At 33.4% G+C, this 24,246-nt stretch overlaps 1 protein-coding gene across 1 annotated transcript; it reads left to right on the top strand.

Annotated features, from left to right (window-relative positions):
- The first annotated feature begins 14,040 nt into the window (after positions 1 to 14,040).
- LOC108910386 (EH domain-containing protein 1-like) lies at positions 14,041 to 23,116 on the top strand. Its single transcript, XM_018714973.1, has 3 exons — positions 14,041 to 14,123; positions 16,632 to 17,107; positions 21,954 to 23,116. Exons 1-3 carry the CDS (start codon positions 14,110 to 14,112, stop codon positions 23,090 to 23,092), a joined length of 1,629 nt encoding a protein of 542 aa, XP_018570489.1. The 5' UTR covers positions 14,041 to 14,109; the 3' UTR covers positions 23,093 to 23,116.
- Positions 23,117 to 24,246: the final 1,130 nt, after the last annotated feature.

Here is a 24,246-nt window from a genome sequence, read left to right as displayed (position 1 = left end):
ATTCTTGATTTTTACAATATGATCAAATATTGCAATATCAAATCTAATAAGTAATCAAATTTGAGATAACTAAATCTACAAAAATTAAAAATGTATTCTTGTACTTTCTGAGTGTAAACTCGCTCCTTCTATCCTGTCTTGTTGACTATTTTACATTGTAATAAATGACAAATTCTGTCTATAAACGCATTTCTAATTTAAATTCCTTATACAGTTCCGATCTGTCGTGGGTTTAAGTAACAGAAAGGTACAAGTAATAAATATTTAATGTTTTTCACAGTCACAGAGTCAACTATAGGATGTAGCTGTATCTGTCTAGACGTCTAGGTCCGAATGTGACGCCTCAGCACAGTAAAATTCCAATAAAATGTAAGGGTTGAGGTGCCTTCCTTGGTATATGCAGTGATTTGTTTCACTTTTTTTAGTTCGTGTCATCATTAAATGTTTTATTCCATAACTTTGCTGTTACTACGAGGCTTCTGGACCTACAGCGATGAAGTGGGGAAAAAGAGCGATAATCCCGCTCCATTTTAAAATCATATATCCAAGGATATTGGCGGGATAAGGTTGTGTAGGATGGCAACTATGAATATTGCATGTGACCTTTGACTAATTTGACAATACTTTGACGTGTAGTTGAAATGTCTTAAAATAATTGAAAAATATTTAAAATAGCACGAATTCTCATACTCGCAACCAATCAAAACGCTTCGATACCATTGTCATCCATTAACACTGTCAGCATTTTATTCCAACTGAATCTACTGTTGTATGTTTAGTTGAAATACTTCTTACTTTATAAGGTTCACTTCACAGCATTTTTCTGAAAAATTTGTGTGAATTGGACTCGTATTATATTTATACTATTTTATTACATTCTCTCCAACAGCGTATTTAATGAGCAGACAAGGATATTCTCTTAAAATCGATTTCTAGGAAGGGTGCCCATTATCCCCAACTTACTGACGTTTATTGAGCTATAAAAAGGAACAACTTTTTATGATGATACATTGTAATCATCCTTTAATTGTTTTATTTTTGCCCGAGTTAATGACGTACGTACGTGACCTCCAATAAAATTATCCCTACGATCTTTATTTACATATTCATGTTCGTCAAAGAGATACCAAAGGGTATAGAAATAAAAAAAAGTATCTTAAGATAATGATCTACTTTCATCGTCGTTTGGTAAAATTCCAATTCCAGTCTTTGTTATTAAAACATAACAAGATAGCGAAAGAAAAATAAGTAGGTATGTTAAAGAGTCAAAAATTAATTTCGATGTCTTACTTGACACATAATAACAATTCCTATATTCTTATTTTTTTTATGGTAAAATTATTATTTTCTGCATAACAATATTTTCAGAAAGAATTTCAAAACAATACAATGAACTATCCGCACTAAAGAATAACTGAATAGGATACAAATAAAAAGTACAAAAGAAGAAGGTGGTTCCTCGTCTTTCAATATGGAGGAAGTTTCAAAAATGAAATTACGTGGACCTTTTCTATTATCGAAAATGGGAAAATTTTCGAACTTTATCTTTGGTTACAAGGAGTAAAAGTAACCATCCTACAAGTAATTTCTTGCGCATATGTGGTTACTAAGAATTTAAATGATCGATTTTCTTAAAAAAGAGGCTTCGTCTGTGGACAAGATCTGTCAAAAACACTTTGTCAAACTCTTCTAGAACACAACGAGAATATGCAAGAAGTTTGGGAAAATTTCACATTTAAAGAATCTGGACTGGATATACAGGGTGTTCCACCTAAGAGGGATTCTTCTGTAACTCTGTAACTGTAAAATTTTTAAAAAATTAATAAAAAACTTTTTTTTTCATATGGAATGCCCCTTATTTATTGTCATGGGTGAATTCAAAATTGAATGCCCTTCCCGACAGATATAAGGTTGTCTATACTTATCTCTAACAGATTTCCAGAAAAATCAGGTTCTTTTCTAAAGTCCGCAAAGGGTAGCTGTAACAGCGTCAAGAAGGCGTTGCAATTGTATTAGTACAACGTCGATACATTTGATTTTACAAAAGCACAGCACAGTACATCCTTATCGCATCCAATTTTCTCGATTTTTTTTTCTCGATTAACATTTGGTTAAATTATTATTATTACAATTACAAACATAGGACACATATAATAATACATATATGTACATGTATATAACCTAAACCTAACAAATAATCAATCAATTGTGTAGTAATATCTCATATTGAGATTAGTCACCTAAGCATAGCTTGTTCTGTGCATACATCTCAGATATGTATAAAATAACCCACTACAATATAATACAATATGCGAGCAGTGATGAGAGATTAACAAATTATTTTTTAGTAGCTAGTAAGTAATCCATTTTGTTATTTATATGTCATAAACCACTTTAAGTTTGTCGTATTTTTTTTTTTTTTTTTTTTTGTTTTTTTTACGAGTTTAATATTTGATGTATTTTTCACTTCTTTAGGTAATAGATTGAACAATTTAGGGCCGAAATATGAAAAAAATCTTTGTGTATGTGATATTCTACAAAGTGGCACTTGCATATTATCATTATTTAATGTCCTGGTGTTATATCCATGATTTATGAAGGTTACTGGTGTTGACATAACTTTGACATAACAGACATTGGTAAGTATATAACTTTCTAATTTCAAACAAGCCACTTTCCATATACAATAATTCCGTAGAATACCGCCTTTCTTTTTTGAATAATATTTGCACTAATGTATTCTGTGTTACTTGTACCATCTGCAAATGACATTCATACAAACCACCCCACACAGTAATACAGTATCTAACAACAGATTCAGCTAAAGCATCATAGACCATCAACATGATTTTTTATTTAAAATATTTCTTATTTGATAGAATTTATATATTAATCCTCTTAATCGCTTTACAATATATGCCATATGATCCTTCCATTTTAAACATTCATCAACCATAACACCTAAGAATTTTATTTTATTTGTTCTTTTTATAATAGGACCATTACATTTATTTAATGTTTTACTGCATATTAATTTATGAACGATGATTATATCTCTACAAGATTGGTCCCTAGATGTTGGACTAAATGATATAAATTTAGTTTTATCAATATTTAAACTTAACAAACTATTATTAAGCCAGCTATATATGATTTGAGTATCATTTTCAGCTGTATCATATACATCTTTCCAGGTGTCACCAAAAAAAAAAATTGCCGTATCATCAGCATAAGAAATTAGTTGACCGGTCATATTAATCAAATTAAAAATATTATTTATATATATTAAAAATAGTATAGGTCCTAAAATAGTTCCTTGAGGGACGCCCATGTTAAGTGTTAAACTATCACAGAAAGTGTTGTTAATTTTAACAATTTGCTTTCTATCTGCCAAATAGTCCTTAAATATTTTCCATGCAATACCTCTAATTCCGATTTTCTCTAACCTTTGTAATAAATACTCATCAGTATCAAACGCCTTAGCTAAGTCCAAAAATACTACTATACATTTCTTTTGTTCATTAAAATTGTTTACAACAGAATTAGCAAGCTCAAACACAGCATTCTCAGTTGATAAGTTTTCTCTAAATCCAAACTGAAAATTTGAAAGGATACTGTTTTTCTGAATATAATTTATTAATCGACTTTTGAAGCATTTTTCAAAGATTTTTACAAAATTATTTATAATAGAAATTGGCCTATAATTAGTTGTAAATTTTTTTTCTCCAGATTTGTAACAAGGTGTTGTAATGACTTCTTTAAAGGCTTTAGGTATACTTCCCTTCGAAAAACAAAGATTAAGAATATGACATAACGGATTTAAGAAATATAAATGATATCTTTTTATTAAATAAACTGATATTTCATCAGGACCTGGTGAAGTATTATTCTTTAAACTAGAAATTACGTTTATTATTTCATTTTTTGTTACTGGATATTACTATTATTAATTATACCAAAAGTTACTATAAGTAGACTTTCAGCAGAGTGGAGTTTGTCAGTGGGCACTTGAGATGTTAAATCAAGATGATGAATTTTTTAAACGGGTCATGTTCTCCGATGAGGCTACTTTTCAGAAAAATGGTTTCGTTAATAGTCATAATTGCCATTATTATTACAGTAAATCCTCACCAATTCCGGAAAACTCATAGCCAACGATGGTCTTTGAATGCATGGGGAGCAATTTTGAGAACCCATGTTATTGGACTACTCTTTTTGACCAGCATTTAACTGAAGCAGTATATTCAAACATTTTAACAAACATTCTAGAACATTTGTTATGCGACATTCCTTTAGCTACACTTCGAAGAAAGTGAATGCAACATGATGGTGCTCTACTTCACAATACCGCTGCGGTTCGTCAGTTTTTACACGAAATTTTTCCCAACAGATGGATTGGGCGCGGGTGACCAGTGAGTTGGCCTTCAAGGTGTCCAGATATGACAAGTTGCGACTTCTTTTTATGGGGATTTATAAAAAGCGAAGTTTATGTTACACCACCAACTACCGTGGAAGATATGTGGCAGCGTATTACAGCAACATTTCAAGAGATTACGCCAGACATGCTGACCAATGTTGAACAGTCTTTTAAAAACCGAATTCGTTTGTGTATTAATCAAAATGGAGTACACTTCGAGCAATTGATGTAAATCAGCGGTCTAAGTATTCTTCTCCTTGTTATGTTCCGAGTTTTAGTTTGTTCCGTTTTGCGTTTTGTTTTAGTTGTTGTTAATGGTTTACTTTTGTTTGTCAAACCACTTTTTAAACATGCCAGTAAATATTGACACTGTCAGTCCCAGGCCTGATAAAAATAAATGTAAGAGAAAAGGCCCTCTTGACGCTACATAGCTACTTTTTCGGACTTTAGAAAATAACTTGATATTTATGGAAAACTGTTAGAGATAAGTATGGACAACCTTATATCAGTCGAAAGGGCATTCAATTTTGCATTCACCCATGACAATTAATATGGGTCATTTGAAAAAAAAGTTTTTCCGTTTTTGGTATTTCCGAGTCTGAATAACGTACTCGTTTTGCTTACTCACGATAAGATATAGTAATTTATGCCAAAACGAACTGTGAAAACTGCAGGTTTCTAAATCTTACGGTTTACATGTTTTCTAGCCTCATTTAGAGAGCTGAAATCGTGATTGTTTTCAAGTTTTAAACACCATGTACATTTAATAAACTCTATCTAATATTAACTAAGGAATTAAAAAATGCAATAATATACAAGGTGTTCCATTTAAAATAACAAAGTTATGTAGCGTCCACGCTAAATGGAACACCCCGTAAAGCTAAAAATATTTTCTTTACATGGCCCACTTGATTCTAAACAACTTTTATTAAAACCATTTTTTTTATAAATTTTACAGTTGCAGAGTTACAGAAGAATCCCTCTTAGGTGGAACACCCTGTAAGTGAAACGGAGAAGTTTAACTTCAAATTAATTTTTCTAATGCTGGTGCCCAGTTCATAATCACACACATTCAGCACTGATTCTTCGAGAGCTGTGATCTAATTTCGTGGTGGCGAGGTTCTTTTCTTGAAAATTTCGTAAAGGAAACTGCGCCATTTCGGTGACAGTATAGTTATATACAGGGATGGCCAGAAGTACGGAATAAAATTCATATCTTTTGAATGAGTTAATTTTTTTAAAACGCCGAAACACGTTAACTGATTTTGATTTTTTCCCATCTTTCGGTTATATAATAATTAACTTTTTCTTCAACCCCCTAACCCCCAGCTACCCCACTTTTTTTTTTCAAATGGAAACATAAGGCATGAGGGGGCTCGTTGAAAATTTTATAGAAAACTGAATCCAGCCATACCAAATAAACAAGTTTTATTTTTTCAATAGCAAGTATTTTTTTCATTTAGAAATTGAAACAACTAGATAATTTACAAAAATAAATTCAATGTCGCAAATGCTGAAAATGTCCTCCATTCACTATTTGACATTCTCCAAGACGATAGTAAAAGCTGTCCACAGCATTCTGAATGACTTCAGCTGGTAAATTATGCATCTCCACCCTAATCTTGTTCTTTAAATTCTCAATATTATCCGGTCTGTCCTGGTAGACTCTTTCTTTCAAATATCCCCAAAGAAAATAATCCAGGGGTGTTAAGTCGGGGGATCTTGGCGGCCATTCAACTGTACCCCGTCTACCAATCCAGCGATTTGGAAACATTTCATCTAAGTATCTTCGAACATCAATACCAAAATGTGGGGAGCGCCATCTTGTTGGGACCAAATTCTTTCATTCGGTATATCTGGATCAATTTCATGAGGGAAAATCACAGCTAGAGCAGGTATCAGGTCAAATGTTAGGAAATCCAGGTAGCGTGCGGCAGTAAGATTTTCTTCAAAAAAGAATGGGCCCAAGATTTTGTTGTTGATGATACCTGCCCATACATTAACTTTCTGTAGATGCTGCGTATGCGATTCGCATGTCCAGTGTGGATTTTCCTGGGACCAAAAGCAATAGTTGTGCCTGTTAACCACTCCATTTAAATAAAACGTAGCTTCATCCGAAAAAAGTACGTCCCGTTGAAAACCATTATTGTCATCACACCGTCTCATCATTTCTTCACAAAATTGTAATCGTCTATCGTAATCGTCTTCCAAAAGCTCTTGGACAAGACATACCTTATAGGGGTGGTATTTCTCTTGTTTCAGAAACATTCGAATTGCAGTTCGTGAAGCATCGTGATTGCGGGCCAAGGAAACAGTTGAAGTATGAGGATTTTCAAGTTCTAACGCAATCTCTAATTTTTTTTCTTCATTCAAAGCACGTGCCCGTCCAGTTTTGGGCTGTACCGTCTTCCTCAAATTTGTGAAATATTTTACTAACTGTCCCTTGCGAGATTTGGTTTTCGGGATATTTCGCATTAAATATATCGCGCACTTCAGCCTGACTTCTTATTTTGTCTCCACAAGCAATATCAAGATTTCGATGCGGTGCCTTTCCGACAATACCATTGCAATTCAGAAAATAACTTGATTCTGACACAATAGTAACGTTTCCATCTCCAATTTACAAATAAAGCGAAAAATTAACCAGAAAGCCTGGCAAGTAAGTGGTACCAAAAAAACACAACATAAAAAATATATCTTTTATGCGTTAGCAGTGATAGGTATAGTTTCAAATTCTTTATTTTATTCTGTGCAAATTCATGGAGGATAACACTGAAGATAATTAAATTTTATTTCACTTGTTAAGTAGTTATACAACCCCGAAAACCTTGCTATTGAAAAAATAAAACTTGTTTATTTGGTATGGCTGGATTCAGTTTTCTATAAGCTTTTCAAGGAGCCCCCTCATGCCTTATGTTTCCATTTGAAAAAAAAGTTGGGGTAGCTGGGGGTTAGGGGGTTGAAGAAAAATTAATTATTATATAACCGAAAGATGGGAAAAAATCAAAATCAGTTAACGTGTTTCGGCGTTTAAAAAAAAATAACTCATTCAAAAGATATGAATTTTATTCCGTACTTCTGGCCATACCTGTATATTAAATAAATGCATCAAACTTCCACAAAACAGCACTCAATGTAACGGTTGTAATAAGAATCACTATACAACTGCAAACTATCTAACGACCGTCTATTACAGAATTTTAATTTTAATACCAACATGAAGATCAGGATGTAACCGTAACAGAATTTATATTTTCGCTGAAAAACTATTACGATGCAGAACCACCTCCTTAATTTTATGCTTATTTATTTACATTATGTATACAATTGTGTTACTACATGATCACTTGTATTTGTTCCGTTAAAATCTATTTTTATCCATTCAGTAAATGGATAAATAGATAGGAAAAAGGAAACAAGCGATTGAGCATTGTTTTATTAAGTTTTACATTCTGACATGTCTGTTCGACACTGTGATAGTTGATAATTATTAATAAATTCTAGTTGTACATCTTACATTATTACTCTGCAACAATGGCAGTATTGTGTGCGGTTGGCTGGGACGTTTCGTTACGGTTTACAGTTAAGTGAACATTTTCCTCTCCACACGGAATTGTTTTCCCATGGACTTTTTCATTTAACGCCAAAGGTATTGTGCATGGTACTTTAAATCAATTTCTTGTACCTTAATTAACCTATGTCAAAGTTTTGTGAACTTTTGTTGAGCCAACACACACATCCACCGAGTATTATCCTCGTCGGTCACGAGAGCCGCATTACAAAATAAATTATACTCAAATTGATTCTCATGGCTGGGGAATTAATTTTGTTTTACACCAGTCATGTTAACTGTTTAAACATAACCGACATTAATCAGATTCCACGTCTTTCTTTATGAATAATTTATGAAAATACAAAACTCTACATGCTGCTGTCTAGTCGTTGAGAAAAAGCCTGGACGTGCGGTTAAAATGTACAACCGATGAATTTCGAAAAATCCCGTGTCAATGTATACATTTTTAAGCGTCTGTGATGCCGAGAAAATACATATTACTTAACTTCGTGCTTGGTGATTACTTGTCAGTTTAGTATGCTGTAAGTCTTTTGAAAATATTAGCGTTTCCATTTAAATTTCAATGTATATCCCATAAAATCGAAGTGTGAAGTTATGAATTATGCATCAAAGCGATTTTTATCTTGATTATCTCAGAGTGGTGCTTTCAACTTATGTAAGAAGATTTTAATAATGTATGTTTATCATTATATGTATACTTCGTATATACAGAGTGATTCACAACTTATCCAAACAAATTTGGGAATAGATGCGGCAAGAGTCAATATCGCAAAAAATTTTTTTGTAAAATCCTTATAATTTCCGAGAAAAAAGTTATTGAAGTTGTAGTACTTTCGAGCATTACATCGCTCAACAACTGTAGTTTCTAGCGTCAGTCGCAACACGCGTGGAGAGCCATGTGGCCTAAGCGACTCCGAATACTGAAATCCGAATTTACAATCGTCGTTGCGTTAGTGTTTACAATAGTTTTTTTAGTAGTTAGTCAAAAATGGCTTGCGTGTATAGCAACTAGGAGTTGACGGATATCGCTTTAATTTATGATGAAGCAAGACAACGTTTGTGTTCACCATAACATTTGTGCTATGGTGAAACAGGATATTTATGTTAGTTCGTAGAAATTGAGTAAGACCGGCCCAAATGTGTTTACACGTTGGTGGACAAAATTGTGAACAGTTGTTGTAACATCAGGTATGTCAAATTATTTTATTAATTAAAACCACAAATTAATTTTATTAATTTATAATAACAATAGCGGCAAAAGCGGTTGAATTTGATGATATAAAATAGGTGCTATAAAATTCTATTTATTCCTTTCCTTGCGAAATTCTTTCAAGTTTTTGTTCGTGCGAGGTCAGGGTTTACAATGTCCTTTTTTATTTTTTCTTTACACAATTGTATTTTCGATACAAAATTTTTTTTTGGATAAGTTCTGAATCACCCTGTAGATACCGTCACTACAATTTTGTGCTAGTGAAATTTCTTACATAACTTATTTTTTTACGTAAAATTGACTTTTTCTGACACCTATAATAAATTTGACGACAATTTGCTGATCTAGATATTTTTTATAAATCTAATAATGAATTGCAACAAAATAAAATTAAAACAGCTATGGGCAAGAATTTAGAACCAAAATTTGTTCTTAAAAATGAAAAATATATGACAATTCTATATATATGTCTGACTTTGTATTATTAAAGCTTAGCATCTTTACTAAGCGATTTTCTATTAAAAAAAGTCAGTTACATATAATTTCATTATCACATTAATCAATTTAGTAAATTTCAGGGAAGTATAACTAATTGAACCAACACGTTTTTATCATTGGCATTGAATAGTTAATACGAGTTTTAGTTCGGATTCTTCTAAATAACATTATTTTACAATTTAAATCATTGAATACTTTTTATTAGCTGTAAATGTATATAGTTGTGAGTTATCAGCATAAAAGTGTGATTTGCAGTGTGAAAAATCTTTTTCAAACGGAGAGATATAAATCGCGTAAAGTGACCTAAAACAGACCCTCGTGGTACTCCTCTATTAACGACTTGATGATGAGAAACACAACATGTATTTTCTTGCCTGTAAGATACTTTTCGGTTAGAAAGTTGATTCATTATTGAAGCCAGTATAATACAGGGTTAGGAGAAGTAATATATAATTAATTCTATCAAATGTTTTACTATAGTTCATTAAGACTGAGACGGTTAACTCATTATTGTCAGTTGCAAAATACTCCGGTGAAACTACAATTTGGACGATATCCTGACGGATGCAATAGTGACATTTTACATTGATTCAAATGAAGTCATGTTTATTTGCAGGCAGATTTTTCAAATAATTTTCAGTGTGAAAAAAATACTTCCTAGGCTGAGACCTGTTTAACCAGTAATACTATTACTTCCAGTAAAGTATAATATTTGTAACTTTACACTGATCTGCAAAGACACTCACTCTTAGTTGCATCAAATCGTACATAATTTTATTTAATTGGAAAGATTTTTCCACACTATCTCTAGTAACTTTTGAGTTAAAATTTATGGTTGCAAAGTTAACTGCAGAATAACCTACAAGAATTAACAAAATAATCATTAATGTCATTTTTGTCAGCAAAATTATCAGCAAGAACTAGCGTTTTTTATTCAATGTATTTTTTAGTTCCTGCCATTCAGCGTTTTTATCTTTTACAAGAATTTGATGTTCTAAATTTAATAAAAATTGTAATAAAGGACCTAGATTAAAAAAATTTTATTTACTAAATTTTGCACTTTAAAATAGCAAAATTACCAAATAATTCTGCACTAGAATACTGCCGACAACTTCCCTATAAAAATTATATATTTTCTCTCGTAAGTAAGAATAAAGTATTTACAGTAATACTATTTCTAAATTGTTGAAACTAGGATCAAGTAATAGATAAAATAAATATCTGAATGCGGTATCTCAAGCATTTTAAAACGATCGTTATAACGGATAACAGAGCTATAACGTACACATTAAATCTAAAGTACCACATGGGTAAGATACTTTAAAGATAATTTCTTTGTATAGATTAAAATTAGATACATCGAATTTCGAAAGTTGAAAAATAACAGTCTGTCAACAGTTAATGTGTGAACTGTTTGAAAATAGACATCTTACTATTCCCTGTCAGGCGGCAAAAGCAACCGCGGGAAAAATAAATGATCGGAGTTTATTTTGATGAATTAAGTTTAAAACGAAATTTATTTTCGTTAGGAAGCTCGGGTATTTCATTTATCATAACGAGCTGTACACTTTGATACACCAGGAGAGGAGCTACAATACTCTCATCGGACCGTAGAAGTGAAAGTTTGAATAATAGAAGCCGAAGACCGAAAATAGAACACATCAGTTTTAATAGTCTTAGAAGGTACTCTTTTGGAATCTCTACTGGCAAAGAAACCCACTGACGTGATACTCATAAAGAAAAATGAAATATTATGTAGGCTGTGCCCCTCGGAAAATACTATTTTTATCGCTTCAAAAGGCAAAATGCAGAATTAGTAAGTACATTGAATTTGAAGGCCATCATTTTGAGCTCTTACTTTAATTGAAAGATAATAAGGCAGCAGGACTCACATAAATCAAGCACCTGAAACGTAAGAGGCAAAAGGACTCACGTTAATCGAGCACCCTGAAAGGTACCGTTCCTGGATTACGCTAAAAGTAGTTTATTCACCAGTCATTTACATTTCTATAGATAACAATTTCCCAGTTATTCGTAATTTGCAAAATGAATAAACTTTTTTTAACGACGAATTTCGAATATTTGCACAAAACGTGGTATTTTTTATTGCAAATGTATTGCAGAATCGTATGCATAGGTTTTCAGTCGGGGAAATCGAAAAAAAATGAATTTTGTCGATTACCCCGCCATCTGTCATGAATCGAAATAAAATGTTTCCGACAAATCCTACGTACTTTTAATCGTAAAATCCGATTCTGGAAAATAGGGGTTCCTATTTAAGATTTCAATGTTATACCCTATCCTTTTTTCATAGAGTGCATATTTTTCCAGATATTTGGAAATTTTAGGTTAAAAAATCACCCGTTATACTTCCTTACGATGTTTTTTTGTAACTTTTTAATGATGAACCAGAGTTTGACTTTGAGAAAGAAAAAGAATACTCATTATTGAATGCATTATATGATAATCACTACATATCTGTATAGCAGTATTCAAAGAAAATGTATGAATACTTTTTATTTTTAGTATTTGTGAAAAATGGTAACGCAAACTCAACATTATTCGGTATTCGTATTTGTGAATACAGAGCAATCAGTCTGTGAATGTGTGAATAAAAGAGGAATGAATTCAGTGTTTCGGAGTTTTTTCATAAATATTTTATAACTATTTATTATCCGATTCATATCTCGAAGAAGCAAATAGTGAAAGAAATAAAAAAAATAACTAATTGTAAGTATTCGTAAACTTCTAAACATGCTACAATAGAACAGAGGGAAATGCTTTGGATTTTTTTAGAGACTGGTATTCTTTCTCAGGTTTTAATAGTATACAAATTGTAACAAAATGAACCAACACACTATACGAAAGTATATAGAATTCACAAATATAATGGGAGTAACCATATACATTTTTTACTAAAATTTGAACAGATATTGGGTATTGAAATTCCGAAAAAATCTGATCGAAAGTTTCGAATAAAACTTGAAATTTGTTATATTGTTTATAGCAGATATAATTCATAATCTCAGTACTCAGTAAAATATTATAGGTATAGTGGAGATTTAGAGTGACAACTCGTTCTTTTTTTCAATAGAATTTCTACGCCTATGATTTTTTTAAAAATCTTGAAGGTTTTTGATTAGCTATTCTATGTGGAAGAAAAAAGTATTCTTGTCACTTTATCGTAATGTATGTATTTAGTTTCCCAGTTACCCGATTGATTTTTTTTATATAAGATAATGCGGTTTACAAAGAAAAAATATGTATTTTTTTTAAAGTTCGAGTAACTCGAAACGATACACATTATGACAAAATGACGAGAACACTCTTTTCTTCTAAATAGAATAAAAAATCAAACACGAAACATTTATTTCTTGAGACTATTTCTGACATCATTGAAACATTTCGGAGAAAAATGTATAAAAGCCTCTTGTTGTTGGTTTATTTTTGTTATACTTTTTTTTCCTTTATTTAATATATTTATTTTGACACACCTGTCAACAAAATTTAAAAAATTGATGAAAGGAACCCTTTATATAATTAATTTTATAAATTTTCGTCGCGTAGCAAAATACCACGTACATAAAAAAGAAAACTATGTCCCAAATAAGTAATTTTAGACAATATTTCTCTTAAACCCTGTATAAATGGAAATTATAGGACATAACTTCTAAGCTATACTACAGAGTAAGCCATTATATATATATATATAATTAACAATATCATATTTTCTCCAATACTATTTTTCTCCATTTTATACTTTTTAACTACCATTAACAACTATCCCTTTTCTAGATACTTACAAGAGCTGCAGTATCAACTATAACTCTCGCATCATTATTTCCAAAGTTTTCTCAGCAAAAACTGATGTGCATCGTGATAATAATAAATCTGGGACAGCCAACCTTGTCTACCCAAGTCCGCTGAAAACTGAAACTACCTGAACTCTCGTGTCGTGATATTAAATGCCTCCATTCTTTACAACATTGAGAATTACTAAAGAGATCAAAATTACAGTGTGGTTTACGACGTAAGTTTTATTATTCTTTAGTATGGTATGTAATCTGATATCGGTACCATCACATTTCTTGTAGCTGCTGACATTTAATGAGTACCTCGTTGAAAACTTCACAATTTAATCCACTACCATCCAATAAAAAACAAATTAATTCCTGATACAATTAGCAGCAAGACTACCACAATGAGAAGTAGAAACTCTGTTAATGCCCCATTAATGTAACCATGGTTAATTAGCCCATTACCGGTAATTATTTCAGCGGTATTTTTTTCAAGACCTTGTACCAATTATGTTTTCATGTGTGCATGTAACAGGACGCTTAATTTAGAAGTGTGTGGATTGTCCAGTAAGTGAACCCGGTATTTAGTAGTGTGTTGACCTGGAATAATTGAATGGAGATTAATAAGTAAGTATGTAACGGTTTCAATTTGCCTTTCGTCGAGCTTTTCATCGAAAAATCCATGTTTTAACCAGGTATGTACACAACAGCTTGTAAACATCGCTGGAATGTGCTGGCAATTTGCACGCCTTTTTGTGTCAGTTTTTATTTGGTTAATCAATTCGTTTTTTGGAATTTAATTTGCCTCTGTGCCGACTGACCCACATAGCCCTTCGGTGTGCCTAAAATACAAATCAATAAAAGACAAAATAAAAGAAAAAATTATTACTCTCTTTAATAGTGCCACTAAATTTGTTATAATTCTCAGCTGTAATTGATTGCTTAAACAAAAATTAAGTTCTATTAAAAAATAAATGTATATTTAAGCTGTAGCAGTTAAACTAATTTTAAAATAACCGAACTTTTATTTTTTCTAATACGATTCATATGAGTTTCTCTTGTCAAAAGAACCAGAGGTCTTAACGGATGCCACCGCTAATAAGATGAAAAATGTATATTAATAAATAATGGTAGATTATTGTCAGGAAAGATAAATACGTCAGTCTAAAGCTTAGCTGTGTATGATTAATTACTACCGAGGAGGAAATATATCACAGAAATAAATTCAAAACAAAAAATAAAGCTTCAGAAACATTCTCATTAATCGTGTAACTTTCTTTAACCAAAATAGAGAAGGTTGCTCTATTTGGCAAGAAGTTGATGAAGGTCAAAAACGAGTTGACATTTTTGGGAAATGTGTATGTAGATGCTACGAGGTCTGTTCAGGAAATAACCGATTTTTGCAGATCTTTCGCACAAATAAAAATTATGATGTTTTTATGTAGCTTTTTATTCGTTCTTTTGTTCCTCTTCAAATGTTATGTTATCCAACGTTCTATTATATTAATTGTCTTATCTACATATAAATTAATTTATTTACTACTGTTAATTTAAATATGATTAGAGTCAGAACAAAAGTACAACCTTTAACAGGAATTTTTGAAAAAAAAAATCTATTGGGTTTTTTTAACTGAATAAACAATAATTATATAAAATACGCATATGTAGGTACATATAATGAAAAATTAAAAAGATATAATTATTTTTATAGCAGTCACGGTGGGGTTAGGTTAGGTTCATGGTTTAGAGTTAGGGCAATGGATTATCTGCTTAAAACTTACCTACCCTTTTAGAAAAATAACTGTCTTCGATTATTATTTACAAAAGCTATCCCTCACCTTTTTCATAAATTAAAAACTGATTAACGACAACATATAACAACGAAATTCGTTTTTCTTAAATTAGAAAAGCAGTTTCAACAAATGGCATAAATTTTTGAAAACCACTAGAATGAGAAGCAAGAGCATATAATTTATTTGACAATTTTGTAGGTACTTGCTGTATAACGCACCCGCGGTAAATTAGTCAAAAAAGAAAAAAATGAAATTTTATTAAAAATTCATTTAGAAAATTAAAATCACACACTTTTTCCATATCAATACTCATATAGGAAAGTTTAAAAAAAAGCAACTTTAGATTACTTTAATTTTACAAATGTAATACTACACGGTGTCTTTTTTCACTCATTGCGAAAGCCTGATTGAAAAATGATTATTCCGGTTTTTTTTTGTAAGAAGTTGAACCAAGTTCAACTTTCCAGTTTCTATAATTGTCTGTTTCGTTTCAATAGCCATCGCGTCTTTGTGTCTGGTTTTGTTGTAAAACAGAAAATGTAAAAATTTTCAACATTTATCTAAGCTAAGTTACGAAATTAACAGTAGGTACAGTTGTTAATTGTTAGCTTCAACCAGCTGCCTATAATCTATTTTAAGGCGGCGGATACATTAGATGCGAATTCATACAAAAATCTGTTTGCACGAAATTCTTAACAAATTGTTCATACATATAAATAGAGTAAGTTACATGGCTTCCCCTTTAAAGTTTAAGTAGTATAAAACCAATCCAAATTGTTTAATATTGCAATATAATCGCTTACGCGTAAATTCAGGTTTCACAACAATGTACGTACCTACTACTACTACTTGTAACTAGTGGCATTTTTATAACTTGCAGTCTAATACACAAACTACTTATGTTAGTTGGCAGTGCAAATAAATTGTTGGTGACATCTGTCACTTTTTATTTATTATGTCAACTTGTCATTTCTTGTGTTAGTGACAACAAGGCTGTAGGGAAATGAGTAGATAGTCAGTACAGTCTAAACCAAAAACACTACAAGCATTGAGTTACTGAGTAATTTATGGCATAAATAATTGTTTTAACTTGAAAAATTGACCAATAAATCATATAATTGGATTAAGGTAAATTAATCATTTAAGCAGAAATGTTACGTAGGTGATTGTATTTTCTTAGTTTGTGTCTAGGTATAAATTGTATGAATAGATTAATGAAATCTTGACGTATAGCTGCAGGATCCAAACGATTGATGATAAATAATAGGTTGATTTACATTGACAGATAAAATTATCGTCATTAGTGTCAAGTTCAATAATTCTAGTACTTTTTTCCTTCCAGCAAAATGTTCACTTGGCTCAACAGAGTACCAGAGGTGCGGCAGCAGTGCTACGAGAACGTAATCGAGGGCCTGAAGAGCATCTACAAAAACAAAATGCTGCCGCTGGAGCAGCACTATCTCTTCAACGAATTCCACTCCCCGCCCCTCAACGACGCCGATTTCGACGCCAAACCGATGATCCTCCTTGTGGGCCAGTACTCCACCGGAAAAACAACGTTTATAAAATACCTGCTGGAGAGGGACTTCCCTGGGATGAGGATCGGGCCGGAGCCGACGACGGACAGATTTATAGCCGTGATGTTCGCGGAAAATGAAGGCGTAATACCCGGCAACGCCCTGGTCGTGGACCCCAAGAAACAATTCCGGCCTCTTTCGGCTTTCGGGAACTCTTTCCTGAACAGATTTCAGTGTTCGCTGCTGAGATCCCCCGTACTCAAAGGCATGTCCATTATTGATACACCCGGCATACTAGCAGGTAAGATTACAATGAAATATTGAGCGTTCCGCTGGGGGAGCTGATTTATATAGGCATCGAGTTGATGTATGGGACGGGATTTATTTAAAATATAGGTCACATAAACTTATGATGCTGAAAAATGCGCGCGCGTTTTTCCACATTACTTCGAGGCGATTTGAGAGTTTAACTAAAAGTGGGGAGGTTTGGCAGGATCGGAACACATTTTCAACCTGAATGCGATTAAGTATGTCTCCATTTTTCGATACGACAATTTATTATTGTTGTTAGTATTACAAAACTAAGAGTAGAGGTAAAACCTACAAAACTCAAAACAATAAAAACACACATACAGGGTAGCCCATCGAAAACGTACCGCAAGGCATTACAGGGTAGTAAAGAATTTTTCGGTAAAATCCAAAAACAGGTCAAATTTGTTTCTGAGGGGGACAACTTTTGGCTCAAAAAGCATACCAAAATCTTCAACCCCCTAAGTGGGGGTGCTATCCCTTAAATTTTTTCAAATGGGAATGGGGGTCAAGTGGGGGGTCATTAGAAAGGGCTTTTAATTCTCTATACATCGATTCTTACTTTTTGAAAATCGATTCATTATTTTAGAAAATATGCAGCTTTGAAAATACGAACAATATTTTTGACGAGAAATGCGAAAATCGATTTAATTTTACTTCAAAACTTACGGTATTAGTCAAGTAAATGCTGAAAATGTTGTCCGCCAACTTGCATACAATGATACAGGTTGTCTTCAAACCGTTGTCGAACATTCTGGAGCACTTGCGGTGTTACTTCGCGACATACATTAATGATTCGTCCTCGCAGATCTTCCAAGGTATCAGGTGGAGTGCTGTAAACTTTGCTTTTAATGTGCCCCCAGAGAAAGAAATCTAAAGGATTTAAGTCGGGTGACCGAGGGGGCCACTCAATTGCACCTCTTCGTCCTATCCAGCGTCCTGGAAACGTCTCATTTAGGTAATTGCGCACATTGAGCGAGTAATGTGGAGGAGCTCCGTCTTGCTGGAAAATCAGTTCGTGTTCATTGTAAGCAGGGTCGTCCTCTATGATATTTGTTAGAGCTGGGTCGATGACATTTTGTAGTAAATCCAAGTACATATCGCCTGTCAAATTTCCAGGAAGGAAAAAAGGACCTACAATGGAATTTCCAAAAATACCTGCCCATACATTCAACTTCTGGGGGTGTTGGGAGTGTGTCTCATGGAAAATCCTTGGATTGGTATCAGCCCAGTAACGACAATTATGGCGATTCACTAAACCATTCAAGAAGAACGTACACTCGTCCGAAAAACACACATTAAAGAGGAAATTATCGTTTATCGCTCGTTCAGTCATTATTTCGCAAAATTGCAAACGACGATCAAAATCGTCTTCATTTAGCTCTTGCACTAGCCGAATCTTATAAGGATGGAATTTGTATTTTTTTAATATTCGTTGGACACTTGTACGACTCACTCCTGTCGCAGTAGCCAATTGCATTGTACTCAGCGTACTATCCATTGCCACTTGCCCCAATACCGCTATTTCCGTAGGTTCATTTAGTACCGGATTTTCAACCTGCCTCTTTTTGTTATGAACGGAGCCAGTTTCGCGAAATTTGGCCACCAATTCGCGAACAATTTTTCCAGACGCATGTTTCTCAGGATGCCGTTGGTTGAACAGTTCGGCGACCCGATTTCCGCATTCATTGTTTTTGAAAAAAAGCTCAATAATTTCTACTCTTTCTGGAATTGAGTACACCATAATTAATCAATTTAAAAGACTCGGCAGTATTGGTACTCTTCAACTACAAGTCACAAGACAGTTATCTAGCAACTTCTTGTGGCCTATCTAAATACGAAACAAAAAGCGGACAATTTTTTGCTCACCAAAATCAGGCTAAAGAATTCGCAAATCAGAAAAAAAAAAGCGAATTCTTTTGAAGGAATTTACCAAGCTAATACCGTAAGTTTTGAAGTAAAATTAAATCGATTTTCGCATTTCTCGTCAAAAATATTGTTCGTATTTTCAAAGCTGCATATTTTCTAAAATAATGGATCGATTTTCAAAAAGTAAGAATCGATGTATAGAGAATTAAAAGCCCTTTCTAATGACCCCCCACTTGACCCCCATTCCCATTTAAAAAAATTTGGGGGATGGCACCCCCACTTAGGGGGTTGAAGATTTTGCTATGCTTTTTGCGCCAAAAGTTGTCCCCCTCAGAAGCAAACTTTACCTGTTTTTGGATTTTGCCGAAAAGTTCATTACTACCCTGTAATGCCTTGCGGTACGTTTTCGATGGGCTACCCTGTATATGTGAAATGCCTTAAATTCACAAAATAATCTATAAAAATAAAAATTAAATGCATGCTGTGTGTTGGTAAGCATTATCACTTGAAAACGGCTGGACCGATTTGCCAAATTTTTTTTAAAATGTCCGTAGTAGTCCAAATAAGGTTTTTAGGGAAAGAAAAGAATGGAAAAGTTGCTTGGAACGTGGAAATGCAAAATTAGGGAAAAACTGAAAGTGCTTTTTTCTATGGGATTTTTGTATGAACTGACCATAATTCACGATTTGAACGATGGATATGCGTATTTTTTTTGTTTTGCTCGTTATGGTTTTCAGGAAAAAAAATTCTCCACAATTACAAGCGAAAGTCCGAAAAATGCAAAAATCATAATTTTTGTACACACTCTTGTTCTTACTTGCGGTTGGGACGGCCTTTTTTGTTTTTTTTTTTTTTGTTTTGTTCGTTATGCTCCCGAGATGGAAATAACTCAACTGAATGTTTTCAATTGAAAAAAAATCTGGAAGATCTGGAGAAAAATCTGGAAAAACGTATTCCAGCCTAACGCATGCAAAATTTCCCTTTGGTGTACTTCATCAAACTCAGAAATACGTTTTGTTTCTCATTTTTACTTTGTTTACACATTTCCAATATCTTTTAACTAATTCACAAAACGATCCCAAATAAATTTATTGAAATTTGGACAGGACGTCTGTCGGATCAGCTAGTAGGCAATAAATATCACCTTTAAAGGTGCTGATCAAGGTAGGTAGGTATGTATGTTGTGTTCCAAGACTGAATAGCAATTCCAAGACTGAAAAACCCGGTTGTATGAAAAATGTTCTCTGATAGAGATAAAAATAAGACAGTTTGTAAGTATGACCAGGAAAATAGGTACATTTATAATGAAGATCTTGAATAAATCTACGAAGTATAAATTCTAACATGTTTTTAGTATAACTGCAGTGCCCAATATGTAGTAATGACATCATTCCCTTCAAGTTCAGTCAATTCAGGCAAAATGTTAAGAATATGTAGCCTCTCTTCATATCAGGGACATGTGGAGGATTTGTTGCTTCACGTTGAATCGATTCAGTAATATCACGATCATATACAAACTTTAGGGTCCAAATTGCAGAAGTTATTCCAATACACCAACAGAAATAAGTTTTTTATCGTTTGGTTGATAATGCAATATTTTAAATAAGAAAGAACTTTTCACTTGATGGATGATGACGTGATGAGACCACGAGTAATCGGAAAAGATGTAAACATCAAAGACCTTGTAAACTTCCGTTTCAGGAAGCAACAGAATAATTCACATGAGGGTTATTCATTCGAATATACAAGACAACACATTGTTAGAAGTTAATGCGAGTCAACCAGTTTTTATTCCATTGAGCAGGTTGTGAAAGGTCAAGTTGCGGTTGATGGTAGTCCGTAAAAAGATTGATATAGAGACAAAATTTCGAAACTAACATACCAGATGCATCAGATATAGAACGGTATAGTAGGAGCCCTAAAACAGAATCTTGAGGAACTCCACCAGTCCTGTATGGTCAAGACGTAGCTTTTTTTTCGTGTTTTTGTGAGTGGGTTGTTTACTGTCATATTGACATCAATATATTTTTCGAGTCCGACCTCAATAAAAAGAACCTACAAACTGCGGCTCCTGCAAGCCTGTCAGTTTACTTCAAAGAAGTTGTTTAGGTATTTATATCTGATATCATAAAAATACAGTCCACAAATAAAAATGGTCTTTCATTAACAATACACCACCAACATTTTTAAATTAGGGACCGCTACTTTGACTTTAAATTTACGGTTACTAAGAAAGTCAGTTAATCATGCAAGGAGGAATCCATTTATTCCATAATATTGCAGATTTTTAAAGGCCTAAACGCTCCAAAGGCGCTTTACCTAATGCTTTAGAATAATCCATACACATGACATCAACACTGTTTTCTGTCAACTGCCAGAAAGTTAGTAGTTGCCTGGTTTTGCTGATCTGGTAAACATTTGATTGTAGGTAGATTATTTCAATATGCCTACTCTTATTATTCTGTAAATGGGGTCTGACGTGAAGAATAGTGTATTAAATCGAAACAAGAAATACAGTTACGAATCAAAAGAATTTATTGAATTTTCAAAATATTTAGAAACCTCGAAATTCTCAGGCTGTTGATGGTATTGTCTCCCAGTATTTTTGACACTGAATAATACAATTATTGACAAATTCATTGAATTTTTATTAATCTACGACAGTTTTCTGTTATATTTAGTATTTATTTGTGATGTTTTTCAAGAACTTAAAAATCCTACAACTTGCAGATGAAGCATGTTTGGGCTAATTGTCATATTTTGACCTTAAGATATGTAATAAGGGCCTTCATTTAAATCCACCCTGTACATCTTTTCCCTTTTTCTCATTTTATATTTTATTTATAGAATGCAGAAGTGTGGATGTGCGTTTGTAAGGTGAAATGCTTATCATGAAGCCAAAAATTACTCGGAAATGTTAATTTCAGCAATGAAATTTCAAACTATTCTAATAAACGCCTATGTTTCAGGTGAGAAACAACGCATCGACCGAGGATACGACTTCACGGGGGTGCTGGAGTGGTTCGGCGAACGGGTAGACCGTATAATATTACTATTCGATGCACACAAGCTCGATATCTCAGACGAATTCCGCCGGTCCATCGAGGCGCTCCGAGGACATGACGATAAAATTAGAATAGTTCTGAACAAAGCCGATATGATTGACCATCAGCAACTCATGAGGGTGTACGGGGCCTTGATGTGGTCCTTGGGAAAGGTCCTTCAAACCCCAGAAGTTGTTAGAGTGTATATAGGATCTTTTTGGGACGAACCACTCAGATACGACGTTAATAGAAGACTGTTCGAGGACGAGACGCAGGACTTGTTCAAAGACCTGCAGAGTTTGCCGCGGAATTCGGCATTGAGGAAGTTGAACGACTTGATCAAGCGTGCCAGATTGGGCAAAGTTCACGCCTTTATCATATCCGAGATCAAAAAGGAAATGCCCGTGTTCGGGAAGGAGAACAAAAAGAAGGAACTGATTAAAAATTTGAGCGATATCTACGAGAAAGTTCAAAGGGAATACTCGGTTTCCATAGGTGACTTGCCGGACATAAATAAGATGAAAGAACACCTGCTTAAGATAGACTTCACTAGATTCCATTCTCTCAAACCGAAATTGTTGGAAGTAGTGGATGAGATGTTGTCGAATGATATCTCCCAGCTCATGGCGATGGTGCCGAATGACACCAGTCCTGCGTCTCTCACCGACATACACGGAGGTGCTTTCGAAAACGTTGAAGACAAAAAGACTCCGTTCGGGTACAGAAGCGGAGAAGGAGTCAATGCTGGATACGGCGAACCGGAATGGATAGTGAACAAGGAAAGGACTGCATTCGACGTTTTATTCGACTCACTTAACCCTGTAAATGGCAAGCTATCGGGTGCGACAGTGAAAGAGGAGCTGGTCAAGTCGAAACTCCCCAATGCTATTCTTGGCAAAATTTGGAAACTCGCCGACGTGGACAAAGACGGTTACCTAGACAAGGACGAGTTTGCTCTGGCCATGCATCTGATAAATGTGAAGCTGAGCGGCAACGAAATACCCCTAGAACTACCCGACCATTTAATACCACCCAAACAGAGAAATAAAGTGTATACCTGTTGAGTTTAATAAAATGCTTTAATCCCATTTCATGCAGTATTGTAATATGTTCTCACAGCTCTATTAAAGCATGAAGGTGTTGTAATGCGGTTTCACTATGTATAAGCTAATAGGCCGTAATCCTCTTCTACATTGTGCTTTTGATTGGCAAATCAAATTTTACCGGTATCTGCTATAATAACTTTTTGTGAGACGTTGACACTTCGGGTTAAGGGATAAAGGATGGATTAGTCACATTTACTTAAACAAAATGCCGAAAGGAGACTAGTTTTTAAGCTTGACTTTAAGTAATCGGGAAAAGATATCTATCATGTCATTTTATCGAACCGGTGTTCTGCGCTATCTAGTTTTAAAGACGATGAAATAATCTAATGAAAATATATAGTTAGAGTGGAAAAGAGGGAAAATATTTTTATTTTTCATTTTACGAGAAAAAAGCATTCTTGATTAAAATATTTGCTTGTCTTTAAAATGCGGTTGGCAGGAGAACTTTCATCTTGCATGTACAGGGTGATCAGAAAATCGGTAANGGTATCTGCTATAATAACTTTTTGTGAGACGTTGACACTTCGGGTTAAGGGATAAAGGATGGATTAGTCACATTTACTTAAACAAAATGCCGAAAGGAGACTAGTTTTTAAGCTTGACTTTAAGTAATCGGGAAAAGATATCTATCATGTCATTTTATCGAACCGGTGTTCTGCGCTATCTAGTTTTAAAGACGATGAAATAATCTAATGAAAATATATAGTTAGAGTGGAAAAGAGGGAAAATATTTTTATTTTTCATTTTACGAGAAAAAAGCATTCTTGATTAAAATATTTGCTTGTCTTTAAAATGCGGTTGGCAGGAGAACTTTCATCTTGCATGTACAGGGTGATCAGAAAATCGGTAAGTATAAAAATCGTTCAAACATAAACTGCCTTTGTTTTTAACAATACAGAAATGTTATTAAGGAAAGTTGCTTAGAATTGAAATTTATATTATAATTTCAATTTGTGTATGAACCGGCCTATTTTGATAGAAATGGACAGTAAAAATTTTTATTGTTCATTTCATAAGAAAAAGATTTTCTGATAAAAATGTTTTTGCTTGTCTTTAAAATATCTTTAAAATGTTTTTAAAGACAGGCAAACATTTTAATCAAGAACACCTTT

Source organism: Anoplophora glabripennis, unplaced genomic scaffold (assembly GCF_000390285.2).
Source record: "Anoplophora glabripennis isolate ALB-LARVAE unplaced genomic scaffold, Agla_2.0 scaffold438, whole genome shotgun sequence".
Lineage (NCBI taxonomy): Eukaryota > Metazoa > Arthropoda > Insecta > Coleoptera > Cerambycidae > Anoplophora > Anoplophora glabripennis.
This window is presented reverse-complemented; position numbering and strand designations above follow the sequence as displayed.

What these genes read in the sequence shown, in the direction of transcription:
- LOC108910386 (XM_018714973.1), top strand. An exon ending in TACACCCGGCATACTAGCAG is followed by an intron (nt 17,108 to 21,953) that starts GTAAGATTACAA and finishes CCTATGTTTCAG; the next exon opens with GTGAGAAACAACGCATCGAC.